General features: G+C 32.4%; 10 protein-coding genes and 1 non-coding gene across 11 annotated transcripts; 6 read left to right on the top strand and 5 right to left on the bottom strand.

The window, feature by feature from the left end:
• Positions 1–165: 165 nt before the first annotated feature.
• On the bottom strand, positions 166–1,379 carry NAEGRDRAFT_49116 (uncharacterized protein; the record flags this gene model as incomplete). The annotated part of the gene is made up of 3 exons (XM_002677066.1): positions 166–954; positions 1,110–1,241; positions 1,314–1,379. 3 exons carry the CDS (start codon positions 1,377–1,379, stop codon positions 166–168), a joined length of 987 nt encoding a protein of 328 aa, XP_002677112.1.
• A 567-nt stretch (positions 1,380–1,946) lies between these two features.
• NAEGRDRAFT_4684 (uncharacterized protein) lies at positions 1,947–2,516 on the top strand (the record flags this gene model as incomplete). Its single annotated transcript, XM_002677167.1, has 3 exons — positions 1,947–2,071; positions 2,135–2,343; positions 2,395–2,516. Coding segments are annotated over 3 exons (456 nt in total), but the record flags the coding sequence as incomplete, so codon positions are not given.
• Positions 2,517–3,293: 777 nt separating this feature from the next.
• AM48 (uncharacterized protein) lies at positions 3,294–3,527 on the top strand (the record flags this gene model as incomplete). The annotated part of the gene is made up of 1 exon (XM_002677166.2): positions 3,294–3,527. A coding segment is annotated over one exon (234 nt), but the record flags the coding sequence as incomplete, so codon positions are not given.
• Positions 3,528–3,680: 153 nt separating this feature from the next.
• NAEGRDRAFT_2279 (uncharacterized protein) lies at positions 3,681–4,631 on the bottom strand (the record flags this gene model as incomplete). The annotated part of the gene is made up of 1 exon (XM_002677065.1): positions 3,681–4,631. A coding segment is annotated over one exon (951 nt), but the record flags the coding sequence as incomplete, so codon positions are not given.
• An 857-nt stretch (positions 4,632–5,488) lies between these two features.
• AM41 (uncharacterized protein) lies at positions 5,489–7,335 on the bottom strand (the record flags this gene model as incomplete). Its single annotated transcript, XM_002677064.1, has 2 exons — positions 7,185–7,335; positions 5,489–7,131 (listed from the first exon to the last, which is right to left on the bottom strand). Exons 1-2 carry the CDS (start codon positions 7,303–7,305, stop codon positions 5,489–5,491), a joined length of 1,764 nt encoding a protein of 587 aa, XP_002677110.1. The 5' UTR covers positions 7,306–7,335.
• A 152-nt stretch (positions 7,336–7,487) lies between these two features.
• On the bottom strand, positions 7,488–9,354 carry NAEGRDRAFT_67631 (uncharacterized protein; the record flags this gene model as incomplete). The annotated part of the gene is made up of 5 exons (XM_002677063.1): positions 7,488–8,478; positions 8,618–8,750; positions 8,796–8,946; positions 9,168–9,196; positions 9,279–9,354. 5 exons carry the CDS (start codon positions 9,352–9,354, stop codon positions 7,488–7,490), a joined length of 1,380 nt encoding a protein of 459 aa, XP_002677109.1.
• Positions 9,355–10,087: 733 nt separating this feature from the next.
• NAEGRDRAFT_49113 (uncharacterized protein) lies at positions 10,088–11,072 on the top strand (the record flags this gene model as incomplete). Its single annotated transcript, XM_002677165.1, has 2 exons — positions 10,088–10,475; positions 10,558–11,072. 2 exons carry the CDS (start codon positions 10,088–10,090, stop codon positions 11,070–11,072), a joined length of 903 nt encoding a protein of 300 aa, XP_002677211.1.
• A 60-nt stretch (positions 11,073–11,132) lies between these two features.
• NAEGRDRAFT_t318 lies at positions 11,133–11,206 on the top strand. The gene has a single exon. It is a non-coding gene; the product is annotated as a tRNA-Thr (tRNA).
• Positions 11,207–11,404: 198 nt separating this feature from the next.
• Positions 11,405–11,809, top strand: NAEGRDRAFT_67629 (uncharacterized protein; the record flags this gene model as incomplete). The annotated part of the gene is made up of 1 exon (XM_002677164.1): positions 11,405–11,809. The coding sequence occupies one exon, from the start codon at positions 11,405–11,407 to the stop codon at positions 11,807–11,809; it is 405 nt and encodes a 134-aa protein (XP_002677210.1).
• An 801-nt stretch (positions 11,810–12,610) lies between these two features.
• NAEGRDRAFT_58049 (uncharacterized protein) lies at positions 12,611–14,427 on the bottom strand (the record flags this gene model as incomplete). The annotated part of the gene is made up of 1 exon (XM_002677062.1): positions 12,611–14,427. The coding sequence occupies one exon, from the start codon at positions 14,425–14,427 to the stop codon at positions 12,859–12,861; it is 1,569 nt and encodes a 522-aa protein (XP_002677108.1). The 3' UTR covers positions 12,611–12,858.
• A 1,201-nt stretch (positions 14,428–15,628) lies between these two features.
• On the top strand, positions 15,629–17,683 carry NAEGRDRAFT_79764 (uncharacterized protein; the record flags this gene model as incomplete). Its single annotated transcript, XM_002677163.1, has 2 exons — positions 15,629–15,779; positions 15,913–17,683. 2 exons carry the CDS (start codon positions 15,629–15,631, stop codon positions 17,625–17,627), a joined length of 1,866 nt encoding a protein of 621 aa, XP_002677209.1. The 3' UTR covers positions 17,628–17,683.
• Between the last annotated feature and the right edge of the window lie 2,365 nt (positions 17,684–20,048).

Here is a 20,048-nt window from a genome sequence, read left to right as displayed (position 1 = left end):
CAATTATTAATTTCTGTAATTTTGATGTTAAAGTTCTAAGTTGACTTACAAGACAATATATTTGAGTAGTTCAGATTACTTGTCTCACTTTTAATATTAAATTAAATTGTTAAGGATTTTTATAACTACATTTTCAAAATTGTTGTCTTTTTAACTCGAAATAAATTAAAGAATCATTAAATATTCTGTTGGAATGAAGCCAGTTTCAGAAACTCTTTGACATGATTCAGAGAGAATCTCAACTAATTTCCATCCCTTTCTAGTTTGTCTTGAAGTTGGAAGGATTTTAACAGTTTGTCCTCTTCTTACACTAATTTCATCCTCACGTTCAGCTTCATAGTCAATTTCAATAACCTTGATTGTTCCATCAATTTGTATCGACTCATCAGAATTGTAAGCATCAGTCATTAAAACAGAGAATGCTTTTGGTTTAAAAGTGCCCAAATCCAAACATCTGGCATCAAAGAACCCTTGTTGTGAACCTGTTTCACTTGTATTTCTTCCATACCAGTAACAATCTTGTTCCGAACAAGAACAAGATCCTCTCTGAATCACTTCAATGACATCTCCCGCTTTGAAAGACAATTCAGTTTCATCTTTTGGATTGTGATCACGAATGGCTACAAATAGAGATTGTGTGTTAAATTCCTGAAGGGATGATTCTGATTTTTCAGTAGATGGTCTCGATTCAACACTCTGTCTCGATGGTTGACCAACAACAACTGGAGGAGCTTCATCAAAATCGGTTTCTTGATAAGCAACAGTTGGTGAATCAATAACATTATAAACTAAATGTTCTAAATTATGGTCAATTGTGATTTTCAAATTATTATTATTATCAATGTTATAAACCACAGGTGGGGCAATATTTGAACTACTAGAAGTAGAGGCAAGAGCTGCAAAATTCTTAATTTCTTCCCAATGCTTATTGACCTCAAAGAATTCCAAAACTTCCTGCAAATTAGGAACAAGAGGTTCACTCAATAAATTATCCAAATAATTTTGCAAATCATTCTGACGTTCCAAAATCTTATCCTGTTTCATATTTCCAGTCAAATACTAAACATGACAATTATCAGAAATTCCAATTAAACTCCTCTGCAACTCACCTTCTTTGGAAATTTGCCAAACTTTTTAGTATTAATCACTTTCGACAAGGCAATATATAACTTTTCAAATTCGGAATACCTTCTCGCAATTTCCCAAATAACTCCATCATAATTTACAGTAATATGATACAACTAAAAAATCAACAAATACCACAACAAATCGTCATCATCATCGGATTCCATTGGAAAAATATAAAAACCTACCACATATTGCTTATCATTCTCATTCTCCTTCTTTGAGATTGAATATCGGGTGATGGTAATCTTCATCCTGTGTATATGTGTGTGTGTGTTGGTTGATTTACGGAGCAACAAGTCGAACACAAAAATGCATCAAAAGAAAGCGTAAAAATGTAGCGGTTTTTTTTGATTTGAATTTGTGTGTGTGGATAAATTTGTTTTTTTGAATGGATGATTCGTAACGTTTGATGGTTTGGGTTGATATTAGGTGGTTGAGAATGAGAAAAAAAGATTTCATAAGGAAAGAGTTGCCAGTCCTTAGTAGCATTCTTTTCGAAAAGCCATTTCTCTTTGAATATTGTCCAATTTGTATCTCTGTTAATAAGAATGCAGCTCCATAGATGCATTATCTTGCACTGAATCAAATTCCATTCTCAAAATAGATGTCTCTACAATAATTATTTATTATATTATATTTCAAAATTTCTAATTTTTCAAATTTTTTTTTAATTTTAAAAAAAAATGTTACCATCGAATAGTCAAACACCAACAACAAATTTCGGGACGGCAACACAATCATTTCCTGCCAATAGCCCGATCGTTAATTCACCAACTGTAAATTCACCAACCTATCCACAGAAAGATTATGCTCCAAATATTCTTGATCAAAATTTAATTAGACAGAAAAAGGAGGTGAGCGAGCCTGCCTTTTCTTTCCTGTTTGCGGAAGTTGTACAATATTGCCAATCAAGAGTAAATGATGTAAATGAATTGCATGAAAAGTAGGTTGATAGTGAGGGGATGATTGGAATTTAAAAATTTAATGATTTTGTGTATTGATGAAGATTATTACAATTAGGAATGCCGATCGGACAAAGATTACTTGAATTATGTGTTTTGAGAGATAAAAATTCAAAGAGAGAAATTAAAGTACCAAACATGTTGGGATTTATTGGAAATACAATGTGGAAATGTCTTTTTGGAAGAATTGTTACAACAATTGAAAAAGCTGCTGCTATTCCAGGAGAAAATAAGATTATTACAAGATGTAGGTGTTGAATATTTTGGATTATTTTAATAGTTTAATATTATTTAATAATTACAGACATGATCTATGAGAAGGAACCATTAGAAACTAAATTCATTTCTCCACCAAGAGATATGAATGTGCAATGTGCCTATTTCAGTGCAGGTATCATTAAAGGGGCTTTGAATGCAGCTGATTTTGTAAGTACTCATTTCAATATTTCAATTCTTATCAATTGTGGTGTGGATCAATTAGAGAGCTGAAGTAAGAGTTGCCATGACTGAAAACAAGGATTATACTGTATTTTTGATAGATTTTGAAGAAGATGTTATCAAAAGAGAAATGTAAATTGTGATTAGAAAATAAATTAATTTATTAAGAATACTTTTACATAATTGATTATCAAATATTAATTTATTATCAAATTGATAATTCTCAATTATGTTTGTAATAAATGTTTGAAAATATTTGACTAATTCAATTGGCCAATATTAAAAAGATTAACTCAATTTCTACTAGAAATTAATTAATAAATAAATATTTCTTGATCCGAAAAAATCTTTATTAAAAAAATGAGACATTTCAACAATACAAGAACCATCAAACTCACACCATTGTTATTATTATTGCAAGCTCCATCAAAGGTTTTTGTGGAACAGGTTTTTGTTAGAGTTTATCAAACTAGATTTGACGGATTTAATTCTGATTTTGTGGAATCGGTTGCGGAACAATTACAGCAAAATCAACAAGTTAATTATCATGATGTGATTGAGGAATTATTATCCACAGTTCTTCATGTTATTCAATATTGTGTATATCATCAATTAAATACTCCTGAAGCAATTTTGACATCAGAATTATTTACAGATAATGATACTTCATTCACATCACACGATAATTTAAAGAAATTAGTTGCAGGAACAATTCTCAAATTTTATGATGTTTGGAAGGAACAAGCAATTAATACACAAATTGGTTTACCAAAATTAGTAGATATGAAATGGAGAGTAGATCTGAGCACTGCATCAAATGTAATCCAAAAAATGTCTGCTCCAAGTGTTGTTATCCAATTGAATGTACAAAATCCATCCAAAGTTGTTGGTGTCATGCCAAAGACTGAACAAGTTAATTTTGAAATGGATAAGGAAACTTTATCTACAATGCTTAAAGGTCTATCAAAGATTAGAGATCAACTTGCTTCTATTAAATAATTCACAACGAATTATATTTATTTCTGTAAATTATAATTACTATTTTACATTTTGAAAATGTGATACAAATTATTTGTACAATTTGCATTGATAAAATTATTGTGTCAATACATTCTTATCCTTGATAACCCATTTCTTTTCACCTTCCAATTTGAAATATTTTGGTGTCCAAGTTAAACCAGCTTCAGCTCTTTCCTTTCTGAAAGCTCTTTCTCTTTCTTCAACAATGTGCTTTTCAAGTTGAGCATCTTCGAATTTTTCATTCTTCAAAGCATGAACTGCCTTGTGCCAATTTCTTCTTGATTCTCTTGGTTCTTGTTCAGCAACAGGCTTAATAATCTTAGTTGGACGAGTCAATGTAGCAACATCATACAAGGTTGACTTTTCACTTGTTGAGTAATTTTGAATTTGAACAGATTGATTAACCTTTCCTTCAATCCAATGCTTCTTGTATCCTTCAGCATCATAAATGTATCCACTCAAGTAGTTATCCTTTCCGTAATCAAAGTAGATATCAGCATAGAATCCGCTTTGTGGACATTTAATTTTGAGATAATCATAAATTTCAATAACAGTATTTCCCCACAAAACGTTACTAACACTGACTGGAGGATGGTTAACAATATATTCTTCATTGAATTTACCAAGATCAATCTTGAATTCACCGTCCATCAAGGTTGTTACAGAGTTCCATGAGAATGAAGTAACTGGGAAAACATAACCAGTATATGTGAATTGACGCTTTTCATTGTGACAACAGAATGCAGAAACAGGTGGATGGTGAGAAACTTGTTCTCCCAAGAACTTGGTATTATCATCTGCAGCACCGTGATTCCATTCACACTTGAAAATTTCACCCAAAACTGGATTGAATGGCTTACTTTGTTGCATACCGGCTCTTGGGATGGTTCTCCAATTACTGATAACCCAAGCCAAAATAGAAATAAATCTCTTTTCAGCTGATTCTTCTTCATTAATCTTTTCAATAGTATTATTAGGAGAAGAGTAGTGAGAAATTTTCTCAAGAAGAGAGAGTGGTTGCAAAATGTAGGTTGGAACGGAAATTCTCCACAACTCAGTTTGAGGAGTTAATTGTTTTAAAAATTCATAAATCAAATTGTAGGAATCATCCCTGTCCTTAACTTTCAAGTATTCATCCTCTGGATCATCGCTATAAGTTCCTTCTTGTGTTTTGTATGTTTCAACATCGGTTTGATCCTCCAAGAACTTCTTTTCAGATTCAGTTGGAGTGTATTCGGCTGGAGAGGACATTGAATTTTTCGGTTTGTGTGTGATGATAGAATGGGTGGTAATCAAAAATTTACACAATAATCGTGTTGTATTTTTTTCGTTGGTGTTATTTGTTTGGGTGATGAAATTGATCTTGCAAACCTGGGAGGCACCCAACAAAGGAGAGCGTGGAGCAAAATCTCAACAGAATTTGGTGGTTTGGTAATTCATTGATAGTTTAATTTCATAATAACTTTGTTTTACATTTAATGGTAGTGGAATGTGTTGGTTGTTGATTATTGACTTTTGACCCTGTAAGAGGATGAGGACAATTATGATTAATACGCTCACTTTCTGATAATATTGCTTACGTGTACAATGTTATTATTAGTTGAATATTGGTTCGATCAAATTGAAAGATTGAGGGATTATTAATCGTTGGAAAGAATTGGTTGTCCATGACTGTTCATCAAAGCTTTTCATTGGGTGAGCACATTTAGCGGGCAAAAAACTTTATGAAAGCTGTACAACTATTTTGACAAGTGGATTACGTTATTGAATAAGGAAATAAGATGGATAATCCATATTATTATTCAAACCTGTGAAGTTTTTTTAATCGACTAGTAATGGTACCATTAATAAGGATCCAATCCTTCGTTTAAGGGAATCATATTTTGGAATTACTATTATCACTACCAATATTTAAACAGTTCAATAATGATAAAATTCCTCTAATCAATCTCTATAGCATCATCAACAGATAGACCATAACTATTGACATTCGTGTTTGAAGATGGGTTGCTAGTAGTAGTAGGAGTACCTTTTTGGAGTGTTGGTGTACTTGGTGTTAAACTTGGACGTGAGTTGCTTGTAGGGGTAAGGGAAGGAGAGAAAAACCTGGAAAGATCAGCAAGAGAAACAGGTGGATAAAGAGTTTGAGGAGTTGAGGCTGTATTTGTTGCCAATATAGAATTTGGAGGTGGAGGAGTACTAATCATGAATGGTGGAGAAGCGCTATGAGGAATGACATCATCTTCATCATCATCATCAATAATGTCAGCTATTATTGGTGGTTTAGCTGGTGTTGCAATTTTCTTCTTTGGAGCATCGTCACAAACTGTAAAACTACCATCATGCCTCACAAGAACTTTGTCCACATCTTGACTGACACTCGACAATATTTTTTGCATTAAAGGATCAATAATAAGCTGATCGAAAGGAAGAGGCTTATCACATCTTGGGCAATTATAAGTTTTCGAACTCGCTCCAAAATCCAAATATCCAACCAAATCAAAACAAGATTTGTGCACACAAAATTTTCCTTTTGCTGGAAGCTCTATTCTGCAAAGTGAAAGAGGGTCTTTGAGTGGTACTATTTCATCACATCCTTCCAATTCATCAATCATATCGTCGTGCTTGCTTATTGGTGTCTCTGTTCCCACAATTTTTAACAGTGTCTCAATACTCTTTTTCTCTTGCTCTGTTATTGGTGTTATTGTCTTTGAACTGGTGTCATCAAAGGTTATTATTGACTCATTTGTTGATGTTACTGGTACATACTTTATCTTGTTTTCCAATAGAATATCCAAGACTTTTTCATTGTCCAAATCTAGGTTATGTTTTACAGTTGATTTAGATACTATTGATTGAACCAACTCCTCACTCTTTTGCATTTTCAAAAAATTTACAACTAGTCTTCCATCCATAGTACTATAAGGGCCAGCCTTGATGTCTACTCGATTTACACCTACTTTTGCGTACTCTCCTTTAATAACAAAAGGAGTAGACACAATCAGTACTTCCTTTTTCATTCCTTTAGCTATTTTTCTGTTCAAGGCAGGGTTATCCAACTTGTGTCCATTAAAGAAAATTGGGTGTTCATTATTCCAGTTTCTAGGTACCATATCGTGAGTAAAATAGTGGATATTAATTTGATAATTTTGTGACGTCAACTTTTGAAATTCCTCTTCAGATAAATCCAAATCAAATGAGAATGATGCTAACCCCTGATGGAAAACTTTGACATACAAGTATTGCTCTACCTGTTGGTGCGGATCTATTCTTCCTTTCAATGTTTTGTCCAAATTAAATTCTCTTAAAAGTCTCTGTTCTTCATCAGTGGCTGATTGTAATTTGATAGCATTGGATATTGTGGTGAATGACGTCCTTTTGGCTGTTTGTTTAGAAGATCCAGATGATGATCCAGAGCCACTGCTACCACTACCCCCCGAAGGTGAAGAATTGAAGAAGGCATCCTTTAGTTTATCTACAAGGTTGGCTTTTTTTCCTTGAAGTGATAAATCGTAACGATTACATTCTGTTCTCAAAAACTTGATCATTGCTTTAAGTTGGTCCACTTTAAAGTAATTAAAATCTTTTAAAACAAGTTGATTATATTTTCCGAAAATACTAATAGAAAGAACCTACCTCCATTCTTGATTCTATTCTTTTGAGCTTCACGATCAGAACCCACAAACACCGTATCGTTTAATAGCTCGTTTAACTTGGCATCCGATACTACTAGACTATGTGATGGTTCTTTGGGCATTTTGTTGTGTGGATGAGACGAGCAAAGCCGTTCGTTTTTTTTTTATTTTTTTAAAACGAAAATATTTTAAATTGTTGGTCAAAATGGCGCCATTTTGTTCTACCAGACATTGGCAAACAAAATTTCAAGTACTTTACAAAAAATAAGTGTGTTGTTTGATAAACAGAAGAGGAGGAAGATGATTATTGGAAAAGTGTGCCCTGTTGCTGTTGTGATTCATTTTGAGTTTGTTGCTCATTAGACACAACCACTGAGGATGAAGTGCTTGGAGGTGTAGTTGCAGTTTCATCAATAATATCGACAGAATCATCATCATGACTGTCAATGATTAAACCTCTGGTTACTGCTGATTGTCTTCTTGTTGAGGCACCAACTGAAAGTCTCTTTGATTGGTCTGTTAAGAACTCTTTTGGTATTAATCCTAGCAAGTAGGAATCATCTTCAACCTTATCAGTGTTACAAATTTCAAAAGTCAAGTCAACTTGGAAATCTTCAGAGAATGTTTTGTGGTTTTTGTCAGAATGTGGTCCATCCAATTCATCCTTTGTCAATGAAACTGTTACAAATTTACCATTCTTAAGTCGTTCATCATTTTCTGGTGCAATTTTTTCTTCTGCCTTGGCATGTAATCCCAAACTGATAGCTTTCACGAGTGGAATCTTTTCATCGAGGGAATTATGATAAGCATTTACACCCATACCATTTCCAGGACTTGTATTCTTGACCAAGTTTGTAATAAATCTTGTATTCAACCAACAGTGTAACAAATTATTAGATTTCAATACATTCACTCCATTCTTTACACAAACAACCTTGAAATCACCAGTTAATTCAATTGGTTCCTTAAGATCAATAACAACTCTATCATCACTTGAAGTTACATTTTGATCTTGTTTTGAACTGAAAACTTCCTCTCTCTTTAAATTCTTAATTGTAATGTAATACTTGGATTTTGTGTATTCTCTCAATGTAACACGATGTAATTTAACAGATCCTCTCAATGCAAATTGATTTCTCAAATATTGTTCAAAATAGTAGCAATATCTTCTCTGAGATGGAATAGTCACACCTTTTGCATCCTTAGTTCTCTTATCACCATAGAAATGCAAAGAATCAAGAGCTGTCTTACAAGTTTGACTGAATAATAAATAACAACAAATCATTACTCCAGTTCTATTGTTCATGATATCAAAAAATTCAGATTAATATTCCACCACACCACAAATATGTATCAGATACCAAGTCCACATAGTAATCACGAACACACAAGTTATTTAGAACTCTCCAAGATATAATAGAAACAGTTACATACCTTCCCTTTCCTGCCTTACAGTGAACAACAGCAGCATTATTCTTTCCATCCTTCAAAAATTCATGAACATCGACACAAAATTCCAAAACCGAATCAAATAATGGAGATTGGTGATCATCAAATGGGAAACGAGCTAAAAAAGATCAAAAAACATTGAATTTCACAATATTATACATACCCACTCTCCCTTCGAATATTTCATCATTGTAATCTCTTTCGGAACACAAATTATAAACCTTATATTTGTTTCCGTGTTTTGTAGAGAGAAAATCAACAACTTCATCACGTGGATTTCTATAGATTGATTCTACTCCTTCACTTGGAAAACCCTATTTGAAAGGTTTCGAATATGATGTATTATTTTGTGATGAGAATAATGTTGAGAAAGTAAAATCAAACATCATGATGAATAATTGTTATTAGCAAGCAGTAAAGAGATGATTATAATTCAAAGTTCAAAAATATTAACGATTGATTGACAACACATTCGAAAGGTTTAGAACAATCGAAAAGAAATGAAAATTAGAAAAAGAACCAATTGATCACATACCATAGCAATAACATTATCGGTAATATAGGCTGAATATTAATATTATTCATCAATAACAACAAAAACAGTTAAAATAATCCATTATTCGAATATATGAATAATAATACTCACTAAGATCGAGATCAAAATTATCCTCCTGGAGTCTCTTCTTGTTTTTACTGACCAGACGACGAACAAATGTTGGCATTCTTATTGATGTGCTATTGTTGTTGTCCGAGGTAATAAGATGTGTCGTTAATTTTTTTCTTCTTTGCTGACAGTTGAAAGGTCTTTTGAGCACATGAAGGTGGTTGTGTCAAAGTAGAAACAGAAACCATTTTACATTTGGATGGGTACCAAATGAGATTGTTGAAGGCCAACAACTTCACGGAGCTGGTTGGATGTTTTTGCTTTCATATAAACAAAAGGTCTTTCTTTGTCTAAGAAGTACTTCTTCAAATATCCTATTAAGAATTGTCAATGGCTGTGGTAGACAAACAAGAGAACAATGGAAAGAATGAATTTGTGGAATTATTCAAGTAATTAATAAGTAGTAATTTGAGAAAATAATACAAATTAAAAAAATGTTTTCATCAACGATGATGATGATTGGTGGCGAGGGTGCTAGGAAGGGAGTTTTAAATTATTATTGTTCGGTGGTGGCATCATTTTCTTTAATGATGATCCGAAAGTCTCCTGCTGTAAATTATTGTTCCTATTCTAAGAAGTTAATGAACAAGAAGATAAAATCAGTAAATTCTTCCGAAGACTCATTGGAATTTAATGGAAATACTAATAATGATACAAATAATAATAATAATATTTTGGAAAATTATAAAAGTGATGATTCTAATTATAAGAGCCATGTGCCTGTATTGGTTAGGCAGTGTTGTGCTCTTCTGGAGGGAAAGAATTTGGATAAATCAAAGCATTCTAAAAAGATGATCACTAACCGTAGTGCAAGTAGTAGTAGCAGTGGAGGGAAAAAGCTATTCATTGATGCAACTTTTGGAGCTGGTGGATACACGAGAGAGATTTTGAGAGCTTATCCAGGATGTAAAGTTATTGGAATTGATACTGATTATTACAATAATCCTACCATTAAGGAGAATGAAAAGTTGATACATGAAGAATTTGGAAAGGAGAGATTGGAAGTGCATTGTGTCAATTTTAGAGAAATTAAGAAAGTGGTTCAGGAAAAAATAGTGCCACAATTAAAATCAGATACAAGTAATGTGATTGATGGAATAGTGTTTGATTTGGGAGTTTCTTCAATGCAATTGGATCAAGGGCATCGAGGTTTCTCCTTCCTTAGAGAAGGTCCACTTGGTATGTTTTGATATGTTGATTCTAACTAAAACCTTAATTCAAGATATGAGAATGAACCCATTGGATGATGAATGTCCAACAGCTAGAGATGTAGTGAATAATATGAGTGAACTCGATTTGAGAATAATGATTACAAAATTTGGAGAGGATGACAAGGCATATCGTATTGCTAAAGCTATCGTAGATTATAGAAATAATGTAAAACCTTTTGAGACCACCCTTGAATTGGCAAATTTAATTGAAAAAATAACACCATTCCATGAAAGAAAAAAGAAGAGAATTCACCCTGCCACAAAGACATTCCAAGCTATTAGAATTTTTGTGAATGATGAGTTGAGTGCTTTACAGAATGCTCTCTATGCATCCAAAGATATTTTAAAGATTGGAACAGGAAGATTGGTTGTGGTGAGCTATCATTCATTAGAAGATCGTATTACAAAAGATTTCATGAAAGAGAACCAAGATTCCTTTAAAAAGATTACAAAAGGAACAATCATACCTGATGATGCAGAAGTTGAATTCAATGTGAGGAGTAGAAGTGCCAAACTAAGATGTGCACAAAGAGTAGAGAACAATAGGACGGACGAGGATTATTAAACAAAAGTATTTGGGTTGGAGTTACACATACATTAAGAACTTTTTCATTGTGAAGCGTAAGCCTTCCTAGCTCAGTTGGCAGTAGCGCTGTCCTAGTAAGACAGAGGTCTTGGGTTCGATTCCCAAGGGAGGCATTCTTTTACGGAGATACTTATCCATTTTTAGATGTGTTCTGCAACGGAAAACAGTTCATTAAGGAAGAGGACATTTAAAACATTGTTTGGAACAAGTCTATTAGAAACAAACATCAATATTTGTGTTCCTCCCTCAGAACTGTTACCAACAAGTATTAAAAGCCGATACGAAACTCTTTCACTTTAATAATTCAAAAAATGTCGTCTAAATCTTGTTCTGTTGTGTCTACCATCTGCTGCTTGGCTGCCATTGTTCTCCTTATTGGTGTTGCCATTGCTTTTGGTCTCTATGTTAAATTTTACACATCCAGTCAATTGAAAATTGAAAGTTTTTCACCTTCAAGTGGAAGTGTCAACTCTACAGTTGTTATTTATGGAAGTGGATTCAATTCTACTCAAACAACTTATAACATTGTCAAGTTTAATGGAGTTTCTGCTACAGTTTCGTCTGCCAATAGCACAGTATTATTAGTTAAGGTTCCACCTTTGGCCACAAGTGGAACAATTTCTGTGAAAGTTTCTCAAACAACTTTTGAATCTGTCGATACATTCACTGTAGTAACTACTTCTTCCAACACTACAAACAGCACTTCTTCCTCATAACACACAATAAATCTGTGAACTGTTAAATATCTACCACTTTTTTAACTTTTGACAGCTATTCCAGTTTGAAGGAGGTTGTGGAAAGATCCCAAAAAATGTCTCAACTGCTACTCCATGATGATTACTTGCTTGTGGAAATATTCAAATTTATTCCCATTAAAAAACTTTTACCCATTGGCTTAGTTTGTCGTCAATTTGGCTCCATATTGTTTCATCATCAGGAAATATCGAGAAATCATGGTCAAGTGATAATTGCAAATCCTTCCGATTCGTTGCTTCTTTCTTGTTACTTTTGGTTTTTAAAATTTAAAGAATTTCATTTAAATTTAAATTGGAAAGACTTGAATTACTATTATCACCATTTCACAAGTACACAAATTGATGAGGAGGTGGTTTGTGTGAGGAAAAATGTTTGGGAAAAGCTAATTGAGAGATTACCTAAAAATTGCAAGTCCAAATATAGAAAATTGGGAAGTGGGAATGAGTGGATGGTTGGAGTGTTGGATGAATTCTACAGGACGAATCCTAAAATTAACTGGAAAAAGATGCTTCACTATTTCTATACGAATACTTATGAAAAGTTAATGATCTCACAATTATTGGATGATTCTACCTCTGCAATGAATTGTTCAGGATATTTTACAATAGGATCTTGTTGGAATTATCTGGTGGATGAACCTCAAACTGTCAATGCACTGAATGACGCTTTTAATAATGACAATGATGAGCAGATATTGGAAATTATTGGTAAATGTGTTGATAGTCAACCAACCAGTTGCAATTATTTACCATACATGTATGACCAATGGAAAATACAGTTCAAACCACCACAAGTATGGCTTTGTTCGTATGAAAGACCAAGAAGATTGAGAATTGCTTGGGGATGCCTCAAGCAGTTACTTTCCTTAATGAAAAATGAAAAAATGATGGGTAGAATTAGATTTACAGCTTCTCTGACATTCAGTGGTTGCACAGGATATTTGATTTACAATAACGATTTTGCTTTGTTTTTTGGAGGACATAGGTGTTGATAATCTATTCAGTAGAAATTATTGAGAAATCATTCCTTTGTTATCGGTGCTCATTTCTTTTTGTGCAAAGTAAAGACTCCTTTTGATAGAAACGTGGTAATATAAAAGAAAACTATTCTTCACCACTAATGAAGTATTTGTTTGGGAAATAATTACCTCCTCTGGGCATTTGGTATGTTTGATTTTAAACTCAACCAGCGCTTGTGATTTTTTAGTGGATCCTTTGGTTACCTGTTTGCAAATACTTCCCAAGTCAATTGAAGGATTATTTTCTTTAAATTCGTTCAGTAAATCAAGTGCTGTCTTTCCTCTGGAATTTTTCACAACATCAAATTTCAATCCTCTTGCAACCAAGCAACTGACCACCGACTGAAAGGCATAATGGTTGTCTTTCAAGAATTGTTGAATACACAATCTGATTACAAAGTGTGAAAATTCATCTCCTTCCTCTCCGTCATACCATTGAAAACCTCCTGTTATTCTTGGAATTAATCCACTGTCAATTTCAAAGTGAATATTATCATCCTTATTTTGAAAGGTAATATGGAATAGTCTTGGATAATTTTCATTAGAGTAATCAAATCCAAGTACAATAGATTCTGAAATGAGATATTTGAAAGTAGTAGAAGTGAATTTTAACATGCCATACATAATCCTGTTAAATCCTAAATTATCAAAGTAACCAGAAATGTTGATAGTAGGAGAACCTTTCCAATAGCAAGTAGTTGCATATAATAAATGATCATACCAATTATTGCATGTCTGCAACAGAATGGTTCCATTTTGGTCTGGTGTCTGTAATATTTGCTGACATGATCTAATTTGTGTGGCATTGTAGATTTTACTGGTATCATACTCAGTAAAATAATGAATTAAGTGCTTTCCATTTACATCTCTATAATTGATATCCTGATATATAGTATAATCCAAATGTGGATGTTTGTTTCCAGAACCTACAGCCATTAGTATAGCCATATTCACCTCAAGTCCATCTAATAGTGCAAATGGACGAGATAACTTATCATTTAACATTTCAATTCTTTTGTAACGGAATATTTTTGAGGGTAAAGGTTGAAACTGGAACATATTCCACCCATTGGCAATACCTATTTCTGCTGGTGTGAATCCTGTATCATTCTCTTCTTGTTCCAATTTAAGTAACACGTCTTTAGGAATTTTTTTAGCAAATCGAATGTCCGAATATGTTACTAAATAAGATCGACCTCTGTTTTGATCATTCGAAAACAAGTAGTGTAAAAAATTATTTCCAAAATTATCCTTCATCATAATGTGCTGTACAGTTTGTGAAATATCTTTGGTAAAGTTGTGCATAAAAGGTGTCACACCAAAAACATCAGGACTGCCCCATTTACAAGAATAAAAACTGTCAATTCCATCCAAGCTCAACAATGAAAAACCATACTTTCCAATTTTGTTAAAATTAATGTTGTACTTTTTGCTGAATTTTGACATAACAATATCACTAGAGTATAAATCTTTGATTAAACTAATGTTCAAACATCTTTTTAGATCAAAGTTAATAAATTGATGTTTTTCAAGCATTTTCAACTGTTTCAAGCTGTTCATGTTTGCAATAAAAATCCTAAATGATCTGTATTTCATATAAATTAAACGTAAAATATCTAAATGCTTGTCATGAATATTGATAAAGCTCGAAAAGACAGTATTCCAAAAATGTTGAAAGTATCCAATGTCAATATTGAAATTTTTGATAATATATTTACAAGTATCAAAACGTTCATAAAATATTGAATTGGCAAGAAATATCTCTATGTGAAATGATCGTTTACCAAGGTATTTTTGAGCCAAACTCAAATGCTCAATTTCCCTTTCCTCTGTGTAATAAATAGAATTGTAGTGATTGAGTTCAATATGATCAGTTTCAATAAAAAATGATCTATTAAGAAAACTTGAGATAGTAGTTTGGGCTAAACTATAATTTGAAACTAGATATTTCACATTTCTAAAAATCTTTTTCAAATTATAATTCACTCCACTCTTAGTCCAATAATTCCTCCCCAAAGGTGCAAAACAGTTGACATATTCAACTCGATCAAATACATTTTCATACCTTTTCATAATCCTTTCCAATGCCTTCTCCACATAATTCCTATCTTGTAATCTCACACCTCTGTGCACTGCTTGTTATCATGAATAGGAATTATTTTAAGACTCCGCACTAGTTGCAAATAATCCCTATCAATTGAAAATCTTGCCCAATTCTTTTTCTCTCCATTCACCATTTGTATTTTAATTTCTGAAGGCTGAAACAGTTCAAAGGCTTCATAAAATGATTTACATGTAAGAAAGAGAGGTTCCCATGAAGTGTTGTTATCTAACAAGTCTTCCGAATATTCCAAATCCATTGTAGCACTAAAATCATCAGTGGTCCATTCGTGAATAATATTAAAATCGGGGACTGCTAATTTTCGATGCCGAAAAACATCATGAAAATAATCTAAATAGCTGAAAATTTGATGAATGTTTTCGGGAGGAAGAACATTCAGCATTTTTTTCTGCTTCTTTTTGAAACTTTGTAAGTTCTTTCGAATGTTGAGTGGTATTGGACTCTAAAGTTCAATAATTTGAATCTGGTTTAGTAAGGATTGCTTCATTAACTCCGTTGAATTGGCCAATAGAATTTATGGCGCCAAATTTTTTTCCAGAAATTGGTGGAGGAACCAATCTCCGAATTTACAATTATTATTATACCCTTCCATGCAAAGATAATCTGAGAAGAGCTTTCTAATTAGAAAGAAACAAAAAAATGTCCAACAAGAAACTTTTCAATTCATTGGTATTTTGCATCTCTGGTACCCTAAGCAAGGGACGGAAAGAAGTTGAAAATGAAATTAAAAAGTATGGTGGTAAAACTGCTGCTTCCATTACCAAGGCAGTCACTCACTTGATTACAACAGGTAATTTATTGATGATGATGATAATTAATTGAATAATAATACTTTGATCCATGATGCGCACTATAATGATAACAATTTATTAATAATTTGATAATATTTTGATGATGATTATGGTGATATGATGTGTTGATAGAAAAGGAATTTGAGGAGGAAACAACAAAAGTTTCAGCCGCTAAGGAAAAGGAGAAAATCATTGTGAAGGAGGATTTTATTTGGGATTCTGTTAAATTGGGTGAGCTTCAACCTGCTACCAAGTATTCATTTGATAATGAAGATGAAGAAGAGGAAGAAGAAGATGATGACGATGAAGCTGATGATGGTCAAGATGATTTAGACTTTCAACCTCTCGCTAAAAAGAGAAAAATTGATGAGAGTGAGGTGGTGAATATTGTTAAATTTACCAATTTTCCTCTTTTAGATGATTTGTTATTTTCAATTTTCAAATATGTAACCATTGATGAACTATTACTCTTGTCAAGAGTTTGTAAACGTTTCAATGATATGATTACTAATGAAAATAATGAGTCAACCATTACTTTCCTCATTCAAACAATGAATAATTACATTAGATCAACAAGAAAAGTGTCAGAACCATACAAATTCTTTTCTCTTCTCCATGATGAGCAATACTCAGATAATAGACCTGTCGATGTGCCAACTGAAGGAGAACAACAACAGGAAGCAAATGTTGCTGTGAATATTAGTGAAGACAAATTACAGAGATACTCCTTAAATTTTGAAAAGTTTAAGGAAATGGTTAACAGAAAATCAATTTCTGTTGAAAAGGCTCTCCAATTCTATCCTAATGCAAAGAAGGAAGAATTCACATCTACCTTGAGTTTATTGGAATCAATCAAGTTTAGATATGCCTACGATCAAAATTTACTTTCCTCATTAAGAACTGCCAAGATTACGAATGGTGAAAATTTCAGTCATTCTTTTGATGAAGACAATGCTGGAGAAAATAATGGTCCAACATTTAAGGGAGGCCTTAAAAAGCAATTGAGATTACTCAAGCAACATATTGAAAGCTTTGATGAAATCAACTTTGGTCGTTATACTGAAGATTCAATGGATACTCCTCCAAAGACATATTCAAACTGGATCGTCAAAAATAGTGAAATTTTGAATAATATCAAAAGTATCTACTATTTAGATATCGATCAAAGTGATGCTGAAGTCTCTTGGATTTGCATTGATGATATTACACCAGTTTTGAATGCCATGCCAAAATTAAATTTTTGGATGTCAAAAGGGTCAATCCAACTTGCTCTCTCTGCCAATTTCTCTCATCACAATTTGAGATCAATCACTTTTATTTCCGCAGGATTGAGTGAGGTTTTCTTACGTAATTTATTCACAGCTTATTTGCCAAAATTAGCACACTTAGAGCTTTTCTTGGGAACAAGCAATCAAGGAGCTGACTTTCAACCAGAACTCCTAAAGGAAAAATTATTAAGTCCAAAAGAGAATGGCATCTTCCCATCATTGGAATATTTGGGTTTGAGAAACTATGAGTCTATTGATAAGATTTGTGGTGATATTTTCGATAGCTCAATTTCAAAGAGAGTGAAAATTATTGATATTTCCTTAGGAACATTATCAGATAAGGGAGTTTCAAAATTTATTGACAAGTTAGAAGGAGGTTTGACAACAGATTTTATGGGACTTGAGGTTCTAGATATGAATCGTTGTTATCTTAGCAAATCTATGAGAAACAGATTGTTGGAACTTCCAATTATTGTAGATACACAACCAGCTGATAATGAGTGGGATGTGCAAGTTAATGATGAGGATGATGAGGATGGTGATGATATGGGAGATAGATATATTGCTATCAGTGAGTAAAGGAATACGAGGGTTTGTAGTTTCCAATTTAAATAAATATGTATATTATGATATTTAGAAAACTTGCTTAGAATGAACACTCCACAGTAGTTTATTAATTTTCCAAACTTATTCCAAAACAATTACAAGTTAAACTTCTTAATGGCCAATACACAAACTCATAAATATCTAAAACTGATTTTACACTTGACATGTAAAAGGTCAATAACAATAACAACCAAATGATTAATATTTCGACTATTGGCTCCATGATTACAATAAATATCATTGGTGATTCAGTTCCTCTCTCAAAACTACCTTGTGTCAAGTTCTCTACAGCAAATGCCAAAAAGAAACAACACAAAACGATAAAGGAAATGTTAATGAGAAGTATAAATTTGGTGAATTTCAATGATTTGAACGAGGATGCTCGGTCTTTAATCGTTTTGCTTCTTGTTAAATCAATAAATAATTTTAACCCAAATATAGTAAGTAAGATGCTCAAAGTTATAAAAATGGAAACTAGAATTATCAATAAAATTCCACTTCCCATAGATTCTCCTGAAAGGGATAAAGCAGTGAATGCAATAGCAACACTCAATAGTAATACAATTCCAATCACAAAAACAATTCTTAAATAAATTAACAAATTATCATTTTCTTGTTTTTTCTTTTCTTTCAAAACAAAATTCATCCAAATAATAGTTATTGTAAATAAACATAATAAAGTAATATAATATACAACTGCTTGTACATATCTTACAGAAAAATATTCCTTAAATCCAAATAAAATAACTGTTCTAACTATAGAATATACTAAAATGGTAATTGGAATTATTATTTTAAAAAATAATACTAAATGCTTGACATTGAACCAAATCAAATGGTTTTTCAAATAAATTTCATCATCATTTAAAAATCCCACTTCATTATTTCCATTTCCATTCCACAAAATTCTAATTTTGGTATTAAATTTCTTAATGTGCACTCTCACCCATTTAAATATTCTCAAATGCAACACTGTTGGTATTAATAACACAATAATCGACACAGTCGACACAATGAACGAAAATATCTCAATCAAATACTGAAAAGCATAGAAAGTTCTATACGAATGCACTTGATTACAATCACTCGCCCAAAACTGATCCTTTTCACAATAACACAAAATATCTGGAATTGTAAAGTTAGCACCAATAAAACTCGTCAGCACTGGTGTAGCTCTCTCACTTTTGCACAATTCCATTGATGAGTTGTTGATTACATTTCGATGAATGAATGGGAAATCGTTCCATAGTTTTCTTCTCAACTCATTGTCAACCTTATTACAATACATGCAATAGTCTTGAAAGGACGGACTGAATGTGTAATTTTCCCATTCAAGACAATAACTTGTATCTTGTATTGTGTAAATTTCACATAAATCCAAATAACTGTTGAATAAAAAGAGAGTTTGATATTGTGATCGAAAGAAAGATATTTGGGAATTGTCAAGTATTAATACCTTGTTAAAACATGGATAAGGTGTTGTGTTATTATTGCATGGATCTATATAAATATCACTACTGTAATATATTGAAATATTGTTGTAATGTTGATATGAGTCAATTGAATTGATTGACAAGATTGTAATCAACAATATCATTAACAACCTTGTTGACAACCCAATTCTATGAATTGTTGACATTTTTTTGATCGTGAATCCAATGAAAACCACAGAAAATTATAATCTTGCACTTTGGTTACAGATCAAACCTCAACACCAAATTCTATCCAGCATTGACTGACTGGTGCAAAGATATTTACTGACCCTTAGAAGTGGATGTACTCTTTTTCACGTGTTAAATGATAGACTATTTCCCCAAAGATCAATAATTCTATACTGAATCATAATTACATGAACAGAATCTAAAACTAAGTCATATTGTCGTACAATAGTTGCTGTAAGAAATTTGGTTTTCACCAAAGTTGCACATGCAGTTCTCTTTTCAGCTTTAATATTTCGAATAGATTTGAAATTGAAACCTCACTCATTAACCTCACTCACCTTACTCAATTCAAACAGTACACACACTTAATTGTCTAGTAACAAACGCACTCCTGTGTTTAAATTTTTATTCACAATGATATCTGTCTTTAGATTGTTCTAGTCGAAGCTGAATTAGTTACGTTTCAATTTCAAAAAGCTACCCGCCATTCAATTTACCTTTTTTTTCTTTTCAAAAAAAAAATGACCAAAACTAAAATACTCGGGTGCGATCATAGTTTCTTAAATCTTTTTTCATGAATTGCAGCGACAAACACACGAGAACAAAATTAAACAAAAATTTGATGATATTCAATTAATGTGCTACAAATGGTGGATCAATATTTTAATAATATAAATTACTATTAAATAATTTGATGATGATTTGGAAAAATTCGACCTTGCTGATGATGGAT

Source organism: Naegleria gruberi (assembly GCF_000004985.1).
Source record: "Naegleria gruberi genomic scaffold NAEGRscaffold_24, whole genome shotgun sequence".
NCBI lineage: Eukaryota > Heterolobosea > Eutetramitea > Acrasida > Naegleriidae > Naegleria > Naegleria gruberi.
The sequence above is the reverse complement of the archived record's forward strand: the minus strand, read 5'-3'. Positions and strand labels throughout refer to the sequence as shown.